The sequence below is a fragment of the Mustela nigripes genome, chromosome 3 (assembly GCF_022355385.1).
Source record: "Mustela nigripes isolate SB6536 chromosome 3, MUSNIG.SB6536, whole genome shotgun sequence".
Lineage (NCBI taxonomy): Eukaryota > Metazoa > Chordata > Mammalia > Carnivora > Mustelidae > Mustela > Mustela nigripes.
The window spans coordinates 40,572,197-40,588,764 of record NC_081559.1 but is presented as its reverse complement, the minus strand read 5'-3'; the positions used below and the strand labels follow the sequence as shown (position 1 = coordinate 40,588,764).

At 54.7% G+C, this 16,568-nt stretch overlaps 1 protein-coding gene across 1 annotated transcript in view; it reads right to left on the bottom strand.

Annotated features, from left to right (window-relative positions):
* Positions 1–1,071: 1,071 nt before the first annotated feature.
* The window catches only part of MROH2A (maestro heat like repeat family member 2A), a 43,647-nt gene continuing 28,150 nt past the window's right edge, over positions 1,072–16,568 (bottom strand). The window contains exons 26-43 of the mRNA XM_059392722.1: positions 16,457–16,565; positions 15,572–15,667; positions 13,474–13,578; positions 12,271–12,394; positions 11,533–11,651; positions 10,555–10,707; positions 10,037–10,191; positions 7,983–8,142; positions 7,714–7,907; positions 7,239–7,376; positions 6,647–6,761; positions 5,399–5,545; positions 5,100–5,282; positions 4,427–4,582; positions 2,857–2,988; positions 2,105–2,207; positions 1,793–1,858; positions 1,072–1,301 (exon numbers count right to left, since the gene is read on the bottom strand). Of these exons, the coding sequence (XP_059248705.1) occupies positions 1,180–1,301; positions 1,793–1,858; positions 2,105–2,207; positions 2,857–2,988; positions 4,427–4,582; positions 5,100–5,282; positions 5,399–5,545; positions 6,647–6,761; positions 7,239–7,376; positions 7,714–7,907; positions 7,983–8,142; positions 10,037–10,191; positions 10,555–10,707; positions 11,533–11,651; positions 12,271–12,394; positions 13,474–13,578; positions 15,572–15,667; positions 16,457–16,565 (2,377 nt within the window). The 3' untranslated portion in view covers positions 1,072–1,179. The remainder of the gene's footprint in view (positions 1,302–1,792; positions 1,859–2,104; positions 2,208–2,856; positions 2,989–4,426; positions 4,583–5,099; positions 5,283–5,398; positions 5,546–6,646; positions 6,762–7,238; positions 7,377–7,713; positions 7,908–7,982; positions 8,143–10,036; positions 10,192–10,554; positions 10,708–11,532; positions 11,652–12,270; positions 12,395–13,473; positions 13,579–15,571; positions 15,668–16,456; positions 16,566–16,568) is intronic.

The window sequence follows — 16,568 nt, the reverse complement described above, 5'->3', positions numbered from 1 at the left end:
ACTCCATGGCACCTTACTGTAAAGAAGTTACATTTTAACAGTCAGATAGCCTAACCCTTTATTTTTTTCTGGCATCTGCTGTTAACTTTTTAGAGAAACCCTAGTCTCAGGATTAAAAATACTCTTTCATCTTGCATCTTTGCTTTTCTAATTTAGGTCCACAAACCTTCTAGAGATGTTCTGCGCAAGCACAAAGGGGATAAAGCTTGGTCGTATGCCACCAAAGCTCTTTCCTCCACACCTGCCCCAAGTGACATGTCTGATGCTGCCCTAATCCGTGGCATTTGGGTCTGTTAACATCGAGAGCTTCTCAGCACTTGGCAGGAAACACCGTCACGATCTATCCCACGGGAGCCACCAAACAACCGGAAAACCACTGTCCAGGAAGGCTTGCACACACGGATGGTTCTCTGCCCTGACCCACAGCCCTCTCCCACCAGTGGGCCCAGGGTGTTGACTGCCCTGGGCAGTCATGTTGGAACAGCCCGCAGTCCCACTCTTACTGCTCAGGAGACTCTGCTGCCGGCGTGAGCGTCCCGAAACCCTCCCCTGCTCACCTCTCTCCCCTGCCTCGTCCTTGGATGTGGCGATCATTTCTCCTTTTTGAGCCTCAGCCAAGTTCTGTTCCAGGCTCTGCTGTGATGTCCCAGCCTGTCCCCGTCAGGCTCCATCGTGGGAAGAGTGAGGGCAAGCCTGATGCGGTGTCACTTCCCCGAGACACCCCCCCCCCCCCCCCCCCCAGATGAGGTGGCCACTCCCCACACCTCTGCACCCTGGCTGCAGCCCTCCTTAGTCAGCTGCCTATCATGGTCCCTGCGCAGACGCCTCTTTTCCCTTCAAGGGTCGGGTCTGGCGGGGCAGAGGCTGGACAGCAGGCTGCCTCCCCTCACTGCCTGGCTTTCAGACTGGATTCAGACACTCTCACACTCCGGGGAATCGTGGGGACTAAATTCTCCCTCTGCCCTGCTGCCTTGGCTCTGAGATGTTGTCACCTTACAATCAGAAATCTGCACTCCCAACGGTAATGGAGCTTTATTTCAAGGGGAGGGAAAAAGGGACGCTGACGATTTTAGAACGATGTTTTTCTTAACAAACTAAATTAAAAATGTTTTGCCTCGCTGCAGTCCGGCTGTGGTTTGTCACTCCGAGGGGGCAGTTTATACTTTATATTCGAACCGTCTAGCAAAATCCTCCTGGGGAAGACAAAAGCGGCTGCTGGCTACACGTATCCAAGATTTTGAGAGTCTCCAAGGCTGCCCTGCGGACCTCGGGGTCCGAGTCGAGCTGTAGCTCCTGGAGAGCTGAGAGTGAGCACAGACAGGAGAGAATCAGGAACCAGTGAAGCTGGGCCCCCAAGCTGGTAGAAGCTCCCCCAACCAGACCTCCTGTACAGTATGGGGCTCATGCGGGCTGCAGAAGGGGGACCCCTGTGTTTGCAGCCAGACGACAGCAGGTGGAGCTGTGCCTGCACACATGTCCCCCATCCGAGCCTTCGGCTGCTTCTCCACCAGGGACAGAAAGATCACCCACAGAACCTGGGCGCCCTGTGGATCTGTTGAAGGAGTCAGGGTGGAAACATTTTGTAAATATTTGTAATGGGGAGGCTGGCAGAAGGCACGAAAGGACTCCACACCCAACTTGTTGTCTTCCTGGAGAGCCCTCTGCAGGCTCATGCAGCCTTCTGTGCCCTGATTATACAAGGGAAGGGTCGCCTGGCTCTTCCCTGGGCGGATTCTCTAAGCTCCCCAAATGAGGTTAGTGCACTCAGTATGATTAAGTCTCCATTACTTACAATTCCTTAATGCTGGGAAGTCCAGTTTTCTCAGATGGTGTGCAGACATCTGCTTCATAATAATTCCTAAAACGAGAGCCAGCAAAATGCTCATCACGCAAATACTGGGTCAGCAAGAGAGTCTGTTTTGCCTTTTGAGATAACTGTTTAGCACTCCGCTGAAGATGCTTAATAGAGAAACAGGCAGGTGTGAAGCTACGTGGGAGAGGACACAGAGAAGGGGACTTCCACCAGAGTCTGTCCCCTACCCTGCTCCCTGGCTCAGGTCTGGCCCTCAATGCCCCTCCCACATCAGGAGACACGCTCACCCACCTGCCAGGTTGCAGGCAGCAATCCGGATCCTTGACAAGTTACTATTGATGTAGGTCATTGTTTCTAGTAAGAAGTTAGAGAGCACGGCAGGCTTTTTCTGAGTCTGCAAAAGATGAGGGATGAACAGAACCAGGGAGGATGAGATCCTAGAGATCATCTGCTCAGAGTGTGTTCCCATCTGTCTGATGTGCAAGGGTCTTCCCAGAGAAGGCAAGTGCCCACCCCAGCATCACACAGCAGACTAGCAGCTGGACGACATAAGGACCTTCAGACCTCTGTTACATTCTGTCTGACCCAGAGAAAAGACGATATTGTCTACAAATGGAGCGGTTGTCCACTACCGTGGCCACTGGCCACATATGGCCCTGGGACACTTGAAATGTGCCCAGTCTGAATTAAATATGAAGAGCTTCCTGCATTTTGATGACAGTAACTCAAAAGTGTAAAATATCACATTAATACTTTATACATTGACTACATGTTGAAATGACAATGGTTTGGATCCGCTGGGTTAAATAAAATCTATTATTCAATTTGGTTTCACCTCTTTCATTTTTCTTAATATAGCTACCAGAAAATGTATGGATATGTGGCTTGCATTCTGCCTCTGTTGGACGGTGCTGGTCTTGACGTTTCATATGTGTGAGGTGAGCACAGGCTCACAGGACAGAAGTCTGTGGCAGCTGCGACCCTAAGCCCCAAGCCCCAGGGCACCCAACCTCCAACAGACCCATGGCCCTCAGCTTCCTCACCAGGATGGAGCACAGCGTTGTCTGGAAAACAGTCATCCCATCAGCCTCACTGCTGTCCCTTTGGCCCGAGCTGCTTTCCAGGGCCTTCCAGCCCCAGAAGTGCACACACTGAAACATGGTGGCCATACAGGCCTGGAGAGACACCAGGCAGAGGATGGAGGAAGGGTGTCAGGCAGACCAAGGGGACTCCCATGGTCTGGGGGTGGGGCGGTGGATGACAGGGCTGACGTTCCACCGATAGGCCAGTGGGCAGCCCCGGAAAAGCCTCAGGAGGCCACAGAAGGGGACCTGGGACCAGATCCCTGCCACCCTATACAGTGTCTGGTGTGCATTTAGGGAAAAAGCCCTGGAGACCGATGCAGCCTCAGCAGCCCAGCCTGGGACCTGCCCCTCCAGGACACTGGGGTCAGGAGCCTGGCAGGGACCGGTAGCACCAGGATGAGCTTTCTCAGCCCCAGACCCTCTCTGAGCACTGCAACAACCAGGCCCCTGGCCTCTGGCCTCCAGCCTCCAGCGGGGACGGGCCACTGGAGACTGGGGGGCAGGGCAAGGCCGGGCTATCTATTCCCCAGGGACAGGAGTGGCAGCAGTGTGCCTGGGACCAGGCCATGTGGTCCTCCTGCTCCAGCCCTCTTGACTGTTCCTTCCTTAAACCCTCCGGTCCCCTTCCTAAGTGTGCCTTCCCGGAAGCACGCCCCCCACAGGACTGTCGCTGCGACAACTTACAACAGTGTGAGCCAGTGATGGATTTGTGAGGAAAGCACCTCTGAGAGGTGACAGCAGGTGGCCTGCGTTATCAGGATCCCCGAGGTAGAGCAAGAGGCCGGAGTGATGCCCTCCCCGACCTACGGGTGCCACCACGCCACCCTGCCCTGCATGGACCCCCACAGGATTCTTGGGACCCCAGAACCGGAGGCCAAGGTGCTAATTGAGCATGAACAGCTGGGTACACCGCAGCTCACTGGGAGACGGAAGAATGACCCCTCGGCTCAGCCCCCTCCCCGCTCCCCCCCAGTCCATACAGGAAGGTGAGGAGAGAGAAGACAGAGGTGAGGGTCAGGAGCCTGCAGGGGGTGAGGGTCAGCCATCAGATGGGCAGGAGCTGTGGGAGGAGCTTGAAGCAGCAGGGGAGCTGGGCCTCCATAGGGAGGAGAACCTCGGTGTGCAGGGCCAGGGCAGGCACCCCTCCCCTCACTGCCCCCAGTAGCCCCAGCTCCTGGCCTGCCCCACAGGGAGCCACTGAGGAGGGATTTAAGGTGAGTTTTAAGCTTGTGTTTTAAGGGTGTGAGTTATCACAGGATATCAAACTGTAGAATCCACTGGGAGAGAAGGCAGATGGGGCAGAGGATGCTGGCAGGCAACCACCGGAGAAGAAAGCTACGCCATGTGCCCCTACTGAGCGGAGACACCTCCGTAAGCTAATCTACGGGTCATCTGAACGGCCCCTCCCCAGCCTGGCATGAGGAAAGGGGTTGATGGAGAGAGGCAAGGGAGAGAGCCCCTCGCACATTCTCCTTTGGGGGCCAGAGGTCCCCACACTTTGGGACACAGAGAGGAGGGTGTGTCTGACCTGGGCTGCATCTGAGCAGGGGTCCTGGCAGTGCAGCATGAGGGTGATCCAAGCTTTCTTCACTTCCTCCTTGAAGAAGTGCTTCTTGGAAATCCTGACCACCTTCGCCAGCTTCCCGAACAGGACGAAGGCTTTCAAACGCAACAGCTCGCTCTCCTATGGCCGAGATGCACAAGCGAGTCCTCAAATTCGGGAAGCAAGAAGCCCAGCAAAGCCCCAGCTGCTCTCTGTGGACCCTTCCAGTCACCTTGGCCCCTGCAAAGGCTTCTGAGACATTCCACCAGGATGGAGGCTCACCTGCAGGGCTCTTGGGACCGGGTGCCATTCTGGGGCCTGTGACCTAGTCTTGCCCAGAGGAGGGCTGTGTCAGATGTGAGGGCACACCACCACCCAGCAGGGGCCCAAAGAACATCTGTAGGCTGTAAGGAATTCTGGGGAGAAGCTCACACCCTAACAGGAGGAGAGGGGTCCCATGAGTCCTAGAGCAAGGGTTTCTGGTGTCTTTCACAAGATCCCACCATCAGCTAATGGATGCGTGGGCACAGGCAGACCTGTAGCCCCTTCTGTCCCACAGGAGAAGAAGGGTTCAGATGTTGGCTGAGGAGGCATTTGGGGAACACCGCCCCCCATACCCGGAAGGCCAGGGGCTAGCTAGGTGATCGTCTAGACTCACGTTGTCAAAGAAGGCCCTGCACTGCTCACAGATGATGCTGAATGAGGACCCCAGGTCCCCCTCTCGGAGCTCAGCCAGGATCTTGGCCAGGGCCTCCATGCCCTCGGAGGCCACACTGGAGTTCACGGGCTCCCGCAAGGAGTCCAGACATTTCTCCAGCAAAAGCTTCCGGTACTGCCTCACCTGGGGGAAGGGGGGATGGCGAGGAGCTTCAGTCCCCGCCTGGTCTGCCAACACCGGACCCTCAGCCCACCAGGCCCTGCACACCGGGCCCCTGGGCTCAGGGTCAGGAGCAGCACCTTCTTGGGGGCACCAAGGGCCATGTTGCCAAGGGCACGCAGCGAGAGCACCCTCAGAGCCTCGTCCTCCTGGTCCGCGCCCTTCTCTAGCGTTAACACTGTGGGTTTCAACAGCTTCTCCTGGTACAGAACCGGGTCACTCATGAACTAGAAAAGAGAACTTTGTGACCGCTGTGCCCCTTGTGGGCTCCTTTCTCAGCCACAAGACAGGACGTGGGACTAGATCCAATGCACAGAGCAGTGTCTGTGAATAGGAGAGGACCTGGAGCCCCAGCTGCCTAGGACCAACCCCAGCTCCTCCTGCCTGCCAGTGGAGGCCCCTGGCCAGTCGCTTAGAACCCCTCTGAGCTCAGCCTCCCCACCCGCGAGAAGGGGCTGACACCAGAGCCTGCCTCACAGGGCTGTGGCGAGGCTCCTTAAGGAAATATGTGGGGAAAGCCTCAGAAGGGTGACCTATAGGAATACGTTTGCTCGGTTGACCTGACAGAGCAGCTCTCACAAGCCGGAGCCCGGGCCCCTGGGTCCCAGCAGCAGCACAAACTTCATTCGTCGGGGACCCAGAAAGTCACAGCCAGCCCAGCACTCAAGGTGTCAGGACCTTGGGCCAAGAGGGACGTCTCTGGCACGCGTGTGTGTGTGTGTGTGTGTGTGTGTGTGTGCATGTGCACAAGTATGCACATGTTAAATAAACACCAAATTGGTGGCCCCAAAATGGCCCCCTTTACAGAAAATGTTTGCCGACCCCATACCAGGAGGATGTTGGCTCCTAAGCCCTATTGGGAATCATGCAGCCAACACAAGTTTTCCTGAAAGTTTTCTGGCCAATTCCCTCAGGACGCTATAAGAGCCTCAGTTGCTCGGGAGGGCCGCTGGGGCCCAGGGGCCGTCACCCCCGTCCCTGGCTTTCCTGCCTGGCAAAACCTCGTCAAGCCCTTCCTATAAGATCTTCCCCAGCACCATCGACCCCAGCAAGAGCCAAGGTGCCCTCCTCTGGACCCCTGGGTGATGCCGGCACTCAGCACAGCACACCTCTCTTCGCTGTGCACCCCAGGTCTCGGGACCCCTTTCCCCACAGTGCGCACACCCTGACTCACCCATGTCCCTGGTGGGGGTTGGACAGCCGCCTGCCCCTTGTCTCAGATGCCCCTCAGAGCCTGGGCTCCTTTCCCTGAGAGGAGCCAGGGTAGGGAGTTGGGGGAAGCAGCAGCCCGCCCCAGCTCGCCCGGCCCTCCATGCCCCGAGCCACACCTCCACGCAGACCGCCGTGCTGCTGACGCGACAGCTGAGGACATCCGAGTCCATGCCTCTGAGCACCAGCTCCGCCAGCCGCTGCCTATACCCCTCCACGCTCCGCAGGCACCCCCTGCAGGGGGAATGCAGCCAAGGGGCGGGGAGGTCCTCTCAGTCGCTGCCCTGCACAGCTGTTCTGGGGGTGCACACCCAGGGACACATTCTTTAACCTCTCCGAGCCTCCCCTCCTCACCAGGGGAGGTTTGGTCAGGATGTCGCTAGAGTACCAACTTTTCATGATTTTTTTTATACAAAGGGACCAGAATGAGGGCCACTCAGGAGTGACCAAGTCCCAGGAAGTAGCTCTCACTCTGGCCCAGCTTGGAAGCCTGGTATGGCCTTGAGGGAGCTCTACCCTGCCTCTGACCTCACGTCTCCTGTTTTGGAGCAAAGATTCCTTCGCCCTACTTGCTGTCATCCCAGAGTCTGGAACATGGGTCAACTTGGCAATCCCTCAGAAGCCAGCACTGCACTGTAATCTAGACCTTCCGGCAAGAAGGCAGTGGCCCTGTGAGTCCCGCGGCCCAGGCCTGGGAGGAGGGGTGCCCACCTGGCCAGCAGGCCCACGCCTTGCAGGAACGTGGAGCTGCTCTGCAGGAGGGCCCACACACCCTGCTCCTCCAGGCTGTGAACCAGCTGCTCACTGCTGAGTCTTCTGAACAACAGCTGCATGCACTTGATCGTGATCCTGGAAGAAGGTGGGACGCTAGCCTGATGAAGCTGCCCCGTGGAGGGCAAACACTGCACCCAGGTCAGAGGAATGGGGGTTCCCGCGCCTATTGGGCCCAGCTCAAGGAGCTAAGGGCAATCACGTGAGAGAGTGGGTCTGCAAACAATGAAAACCACACTGTGTTGGGCTGATGGGAGGGAGGGTTGTAAGATCTGTTTCCAGAAACTTCTCTCCACCAGGAGAAGACCACAAAGCCTCTTGGTAGAGGTGACTCTTGGGATCCTTGACTTCACAGAGGCAGCGTCCAGCTCAGGCCCACTGCCCTGCACCCCCCTCCCCCTCCCACCGAGAGCACCTGTGCAGGTTGATCTCTTCGGGCAACGTCCCTGTGTGGACCAGTCTCCACGTCTTCAGGACAGGCGATGCAGCCTCTGGCCCCTGGTTGCTGCTGAGCTGCAGCAGGAGGGTGTAGACAAGGTCTGGGAAGAGATCCAAGAGCTTGTCGTCCATGTCTGTCTTCTGGATCAGGAGGTGGATGGCGCACAGGGTCTGTAGGGAGGTCGAGGTGTCAGGGCTCCTCCTCGGAGCCCCGGAAGGGCCCTGGGGTCTGCCCCTGTGACTCACCATCAGCGGATCCACTGCAGCCAGGCGCCAGATGTCCGCCTTGGACGTGGGGTTGGCCCTGGGGGTGAACCTCACCTGCAGCCGGCCCATCAGCCCATGGAGCATCGTCCTGGAGAAGGGCACATTCTCGGCCACAGCCAGCCACACCTCTGTCAGGTGGCTAACCAAAGACAGGAGAGAAGGACTGTGGGACCCCGCCTTGGGTCCTGGCAGGTTAAGAGCCTTTGGCCCCCCAGGCAGCCCTCTGCATAGGGGTTAGACTCTGGTGCCTGGACCTCAGGGAGGCGGAGGGCATGGCCCAGGTCTGTGACTCCACGCTCACTTCCCTTCCTCTGCCCCGGCACCCTCGGACCCTGTGGCCCCACTGCCGGGTGACCTCAGAGGTCCCCACCCGGCCTCCTATGTGATGCCTTCATATATATACATCCAGCGACAGCTGCCAACTACCCAGTTCATCCCACTGGTCCTAAGCAGCCCCTCCCCCTCCCAACACACCCTTGAGGAAGGTGTTTTCAGCTCCGTGGCCCACAGAAGAGGAAGGGGGGCCTGTAGCGGTTAGGGGCCAGAGGGCAGTTTGAAGTGGCACCCCCATCCCCAAGCGCAGGCCTGTGGCTCTGCTGAGAAGGGACAGTCTGCGGGACAGTGACCTCATGAGCCCCATGTGCATAGGTACAGGGGAGTGGGAGGCTGGGGGGGTCTGAAGGGCCAAAGACCCAAGTCCACTGAGATCAAATCGAGCAAGGACAGGTGTGTCCAGCCTCTGCGAATCCACAAAACCAAATGCACAAGGGCAGGGAGTAGAGTTTTTTCGGGGGGACATGCGGGGGGCACCTGCTGGCAGGAACCAAATGGAAGGTGGGCCCATGAGCTCACCAGCAACCACTTCTCATAAAGAAGCCATCAGGGTGTAAGGAAACAAAAAAGCAGGACCTCAGCCAGCAACAGCAAGAAACAACCACGGGAGCCTGGGGAAGCCAAGTCCCCAGGTCCACCGTCCCCAGGGCCCTGGCCATGGACCCCCAGCCACAGATGCTGTCAGGTGAGGACAGGGCTTGCTCTGAGCCCCCAAGCTCAGGTCAATGTGTTACACAGTGGGAGCTAACCAATGCAGTGACAGCCAGCGCCACCCCGCCACCAAGACCACCAGCCTGACGGAGGCCACGCAGCATTCTGTCCCCCACCCCAGCGCCGTTCTGAAAGCCACTAACCCCCCCCACATCAAGCAGTCCACACTGTCCTCCCTTCTGATGAGAAAGCAGAGCCAGGCCTGCATTTCACATGGGGCAGCCCTTGAGGTTCCTGACGTGCGGCCTCTCTGCTTGTGTCCCAGCACAATGAGTGAGGTCTGCCGCCTCTCCCTCCCCCAACAGTCTCAAGGCTCTTCCTTTGCTCTGCAGCCTCAGCTGACCTGGGGACAGCTGCCCACCCCTCTCTGTGCCCTCCCTACGGAGTCCTGGCCCCATCCCAAACACACTCCCCCAGGCCGGTGAGGTCCCACGGACTGCCTGTGTGACACGGTGACAGAGACCCAGAAACTCATCAGTCTGCAGATCACCCCAAGAAGCGGGGGGTGGGGTGGGGCGCTTTAACAGGAGGCCACCTAAGGGGCACCTGGACTTCCCCTCTCAGGGCCGCATGTGGAAGGGAAGAGGGACAGAGTGGAGCTCATCCAGAGGCCTGCTCAGGTCTTGGTGATCACGTTCTCGGTGAATTCTGAGGAAGCCCAGACTTGGGAGGGGGCCCAGAGATCTGACCTCTGCAGGGAATGGAAGGGCTGCTGTGGGTAGAGTCCTAAGGGGATGGCCAGGACATGTGAGAAGCCACAGGATCTGACTCCAGCTCCAGAGAAGGGAAATGTGACACTGGGGCTGCCGGTCCATGGTTCCCCGAGGCCGTACATCCCCAACAGGAGCTGCAGGGAGGGGGTCGGGCCCAGCCCCGGTTTGTTCCCGGCGCTGCTCGAGGGCCCCGTCCTCCGGGACATATCCGTGGTGGTGAGGTGGGCCTGGTCTGGGGTGCAAAGGGGAATGTGGCTCCCTGGACAGGGCACCCACCTCTCCATAGGCAGGGGTTGTCTCAGGAGCGCCGTGAGGACGGTCTCCTGGTGGTAGTGTGCCAGCAGGAGGGTGCCCTCGATGAGGGGGCGCCGCACCTCCAGGTGATCCACCACGGGCAGCTGGACCAAGACGGCACCCAGGATCTCGGCCACCTGGGGAGGGGCGGGCATCACCGGCACAGCCTAGACGCCCATGGCCCGCTGCCCTCGCACACCCGCTGCCTGCACACCCCATCCCCAGCGCATCCTTTGGTCTGTTCCTAGATTTGATCAGGTTTTCTGTATGGAAGGAAGTACGCTCCAAGAAAATGGCCACGGGCCTCTAGTCCACTGTCCACTTACTAACGGGGCCACCTCCCTTGTGTCTTTCTCCTTTTAGAACTCCACTTCCTCCTCCAAACAACCAAGGGTTTAGGAAGCCCTTCTCAGCAAGTGTGCTGAGCCCTTGCTTGTCCCTCTAGCCTGGGTATACTGGACAGCACCACACCCTAAGTGGCCCAGCCACGGCTCTGCCACCTTGTCCTCCAGCTCCTTGGCCCGCATCTGGAGGAAGGTGCCTATCCAGGTGACGGAGGCCTTATCGTGCTGTAGGTCCATGGCCCCGATGTTCTCACAGAGCTTCTGGATGAGTGAGACCACCTCATCGCAGTTAAATTGCATGCAAGCCACCTAGGACCAGAGCAGACCACAGCTGGGATCCAGCTCTTTGCCCCAGCCCGTCACCACTGACAACCACCGTTCTTCTGCCTCACACCACAGCCCAGCCCAAGGCCTCCACTGTCTCTCAGACCACTGCAGGGGCTTCCTCCCCGCATCCTTGCCCAGCATCTCACACCAGCCCAATCGCCAACCTTCTCAGGACGTCACTCCTCTACCTCAAAGACTCAGAGCTCAGCTTGGCTTTCCAAGGCTTCTGGCATGTGCCCCCAAACTCTCCTACTCCTCTCTCCCCTGGCACCGCCCACCCCACTGAACCCTGCTCAGGAAGCTCCCCCAAAACGTTCCCCATCCTGTCTCTACTGCCCTGCAGCCCTCACTCGAAGTGCACCCTGAGCCAATCACCCTGAAGCATCCTCCCACCGCCCATAAGCCCCCTGCTTCAGAAAGCTGTCTCTGCCCCGCCCCCATCCCCAAGGCAGAAGTCACTCAGCTCCTCTGCCGAGTTTGTGGGGCTCTGGGCATTCAGCCCTTAGTGTGCCGGTGTGTGGTATTTGTGCAAGGCTCTGTGTTTAATTCCCTTTGGGCCCCTCCTCCCCCAGTGGTAGGCGGGGCCTATTAAGTACCTACTACATGCCAGGCACCATGGTAGGGATCTTTCATATTGTAGGTCCTTTAGGTACAGAGGGCATGAGTTGGACCAAAATCCACGGGGACTGTAACCTCCAGAGAAAGAGGAAGGCTGCCTGGCCAGAATGAGCAAAGTCCCATGCCCCAGAGATGGTCCGGGCGCCAGAGTGCAGCCCAGGAGCCGACCCCTCCTTCCCAGCTCATCACCTTGGCAATCCTAGAAGACGCACTGAAAATCTTCTCCACATCCAAGCTCTGGAGATCCTCCTTACATTTTGCAAGCTCCAGCTCCTTGGAAGGGCCCCATGAGGAGCAGGTCTGGCTTGCTGTTGGGAATATAATTTTAGACACTAGATTTAGACATTAGATCTAAAATATAATTTTAGATTAGAAGGACAAAGGGCCCATCCACAGGCCACATCGGGGTGGCCTCCTGGCCTGGCCCACAGGGCTACCTGGCTCTGCAGGCCTGAACCACACTTCAGTTTTTGGACATTCCATCCCTTCTTGTCTTTGCTCTCATTGTCCTTTCCCTCCAAACCACCTCTACACACAGCTCAGATGCCTGCTTTTCAGGAAGCCACCAGCCACCAAGCCAGAGGCGAGGTCTTCCGCTTTGAAGGTTACCATCCTGCATTCGCCTCTCAGTTCATCTCTGGCCACTTCTGTGTCCTTGGCATCTGTGAGCTGATCTTTTCCCAGTGAGGTCCCTTAGTACACAGGACATGCCCTCAGTGAGCTGTGCCAAACCAGTGAGCCTCTCCTTCTAGAAACTTCCATGGTTTCTGAGCGAGCTCTGCACCCTCTCCACCATCTCTACTAATCACCCTTGTTTGTTTACACAGAGAGGCCATGCTCCCCCCCCAGGATAGTCCCACGGCTGACACCCCTGCTGTCAGACCTCCCCCTCAACCTCAATGTCCTGATTTCTCACCCTCCCCATACCATGAAGGTCCAGCAGGCTGGCCAGGACACTCATGGAGGCCATGCGGGTTCTTCTGTGGGAGTCACAGGTACAAGGGGCGATGAGTCCAACCAGCGTGCCAAACTGCCCCAGCTTCAGGGGGATCTGAGGGACAGGAGACTTCAAGGCTCACATCCTGTGTCCACTCACACACACACCTGGTGCTGCCCAGGGGCAGCGTCACTGGAAGCCAGAGAGAGTGAACCCTGCTGGAAAACACCCCAGTGGGGCCCCTAGAGACTCAGCAGGCAGGCCAGGACTGGAAGAGTCTGGCTCAGGACTTGGCCCTCTCGCTGCAGGCCCAGGTTCCGTATCAGCACACCTGCCCTGTTCCTGTAACTGAGCCCTGGGTTCAAATCTGGCCTCCCCAGCTCCCTAGCTCTGTTACCCAGCAGGGTTCTGAGTCTCACACCCTCATGCTCCTCATCTGTAAAGGGGAGAAAATCACAGTGCTTCCTCTTCCAGGAGATGTGGAGAATCATTCCGGAGAATCCAGACGATGCCTTCAGCACAGTGTTTGGCCCCAAACCTAGCATGAGTCTAGGGCCTGGCCTCTCTTTGTGGGGCTCAGACCTCCACCTGAATGCTGCCTCCAGACCACCAGGGGTGCACCTCATCTTGTTCTCACCATGCACCAGTCCCCTGACCTGAGGCTGTCCCCAGACCCCAGACCCCATGCCCCAGGGACCCCATCCTCCCCATGCCATCACTGAAAGCCAAGTCATCAAAGAGCATGAGGCCAACAAAGGAACCAAGAGATGTCTCATTGAGCCAGGTCAGAGAGTTAATCAACAAAAACACCTCATTGCTTTTCCAAGTTTCGTAGAACTTATAATTTCATAGTAGTTTACTGAGTAGATAGTCACTTTTGTAACCAATGGGATATTCATAAGTGTGTGTTCTTCTTCTTAAACAGGGCCCTCACTGCTGAATGAGCCTCAAGCCCCACTAGACTTGGATCCATGCTGAGCCACGTCCCGTCCCTCTCTTGCAGCCCGGAGCTCAGGGCTAGTTCCTCATGGGGCCTCCTCTGTCATTCCCAAACAAGAGAGCCTCTTTCCAAGGGACTCTTCAGGGAACAGAATTTGATTTCAGAAGTGTTCCCTCTTCTCATAAATAGAGACAGAAACTTTTTTGTGGGTGCCAGAGCCACAGGCTAGGGGCTCAGGGGCTCAGGGACTCACACAGACACCGATGCTTTGCACGTAGATCTGCATGAGATGAAGATGGAGGTTCATGGCCTTCTCCCGCTCCCCTTCTTTCTCTGACAAGATCCACTTTTCCAGAAGCTATGAGTAAGAGCCCAGAACACAGAATGGACAATTAAAACCCCAAGGCCAGCCTTTCCTGGCCAACTATTGGTTGCCTGATCTCTCCACTCAAAGTCTGACTTTGAGGGGTGTTGGGTGGCTCTGGACACTTCTGGTTCTCATTCCAGGAACCCTCATGAGGGACATGAAGCTGTGGGCAGAAAGGGTATCCCCACTATCCTCACCAAGATGGCGCCTGGCTGCTGTCTTTGGCCCTACTCCAAATGTTTGCCTGCAGGTCAAAGTCCAAGAGCATAGCCTGCCTTGCACTCCAGGGCCTAGATGTTCTTGTGCATAGTAACTGAGCTTAACAACACATGAAGCAAAACTATTACAACTGAAGAAAAAAGAAACAAATCCACAGCAAGAGTCAGAGATTTCAGTACCTCTTTTTTAGAAACTCATGGAAGAAGAAGACAGAAAATCAGGAAAGACAGGAAAAATTTGAACAGCACTACCAACCAACTTGGCCTGATACTTATGAACACTCCATCCAACACAGTACACACATGCACACAGAACACTCTCCAAGATAGACCATACTGTGCAAACAACTAAGTCTGGGTTGATTTAAAAGGATTCAGATTATACAAAGTGTGTCCTCAGACCACACTGGCTTTAAGTTGAGAATCAAAAACAGGAAGACCTCTGGAAAATCTTCAACCATTGGGAAGTTCTAAACCCATGGGTTAAAGAAGAAATCAGAAGAGAAAGTAAAATGTACTTTGAATGGAAACAAAAGGAGAATACAATATATGAATATTTGTAGGATACAGCAGCAAAAAACAATCAGTAAACTCATACTATCTGCTCCTGATCACAAGACTTATTGTAATGTTACAGTAATCAAGATGGGATGACACTGGTGTAAAGATAGACAAATACATCAATGAAACAGAAGAAATGACAGCAATAGACCCACAAGGACATGGTCAGTTGCTTTTTGACAAAGACTCAAGGATAATTCAATGAAGAAAAGTCTTTCCAACAAATAGTACTGGTACAATGGGTTGTCTGTACATAAACAAACAAAGAAACAAACTTTGATCCATACCTCACAACACATACAAAACTGAACTCAAAATATATCCTAGACTTTCTTCTTAAACCTGAAACTACAATCTCTTAAAAAAGAATCTTTGTGACCTTAGGTTAGGCACAGATTTCTTAGAACATCAAAACTGTGATCCATAAAAGAAAACAAATGGTAAATTAGACTTTGTCAACATTTTAAAACTTCTGTTCTTCAAAAGACACATGAAATAAATGGAAACACAAGTCACAGACTGGGGGGAAATATTTGTAAATCATGTATCTGTCAAGGACTTGTATTCAGAATACATAAAACCTCTGAAAACTCAATAATAAGAAAGCAAATGGCCCAATTAAAAAGCAACTAGCCATACCTTTCAAAAATGCCAAGATTGTGGAAAATAAAAGAAAACTGGGGAATTGTTCCAGATTTAAGGAGATTACAGAGACGTGGAAATAAATGCACTGTGTAACCCAGCTTAGATCCTGGATTGGGAAAAGTCACTATAAAGGATATTACTGGGACAATTCATGAAATTTGAATATTAGCCAGAGATTAGAATTGTATCAACATTACAATTCCTGATTTAATCATTGTACTGTTGTTATACACGAAGGTGAGGTGTTCTTGTTCTTGATGTCTGCAACTAACTCTCCATGCTTCAAGAAGTGTGTGTGTGTAAAATAAGAAAAAGAAGGGAAGAGGATGAGAGAAAAGAAAATGGAACAAACTATTAAGAACTGTGACCCTGGATGAAGGGTACATAGGAGTTCTTTGTTCTATTCTTGCAACTTTATAGTATATCTGAAATTTTACTAAAATAAAATTATTGAAGCAATCTTAACACATACCCCTGTTTTCCACAGACCCTGGACCTCACACCAGCTCTCTGAGAGGGGTGGCCATCCCTAGTTCCTGGCCCTCTACCGAGGAACTCACGTGTACCATCTCCTGCAGCCCCTTGGGGTCCAGCTGCCTCTGCATAAGACCCTCCATCAACTGCTCCAAGGCATGCTTCGCATTCGCATACAGGGTCTATGGCCAAGAGAGGGGAGCACCGGGCAGCAATGAGGGGGTGTGCGCAGCCACCCACCACGACTCTGCAATGATCCATGCCACGGTTGAGAAGTATGAGGTGGTCTGAAAATCACCCTTTTACTTCTGCTCAGACTGGGTCATTCATACCTATAGTCTCATGTGACATATGAGACAATCTCTGAAGAAGAACCCATTTTACAAAGGAGGAAACTGAACGCCTAGAGTCCAGTTCTTCTGACTCCTCATCCAGGACCAGGACCTTAAGGCTGAGATGGCTACCTGTCCACAAAAGGTTTGTCCTCCTTCTCCACATTATTGCTGGGAAACAGCCATCTAGTCAGGAACTGCATTTCCCAGAACCTCTTTCATCTAGGCATACCATGTGACTATGTCCTGGCCAATCAAAGTGAGAAGTATGGCTCATAAATCCTCCATATTCTTTCTCTTCCTCTCCAGTACCCACAAGGGACCTTGAGCCACACACTGAAGATAGTCAGGCTTCTGTCAGCCAGGTTCCCCCAAAGAAGCAGCTCCATCTCCACCCCCACTGCCAAATGGACTTTACTTGAGTGAGAAATAAACTTTCTTCTTGTTAGATCATGGAGATTTTAGGGCTTAGCTGTTACAGCAGCTAACATTGCCTTACACTAACTAATAAGGCCCACTGCACTTTGCTGCCTTTAACCACTCACAGGTGGTTTAGGAGGGTGGGCTCTCAGCACTGCCCGAGTTATCGTAAACTTTCAAGTCCTAACCTAGAAAATGAGGTGGCTCAGAGGGACATACCTGAATGGACTCATTATCCTCTGCTGGGGGTTGGAGAGAAATTACAGAATGAATACTGATATCCATCAGCTCATTGCTTTCCTCGGTGGAGTAGAATGGCTTCAGGTTGCTA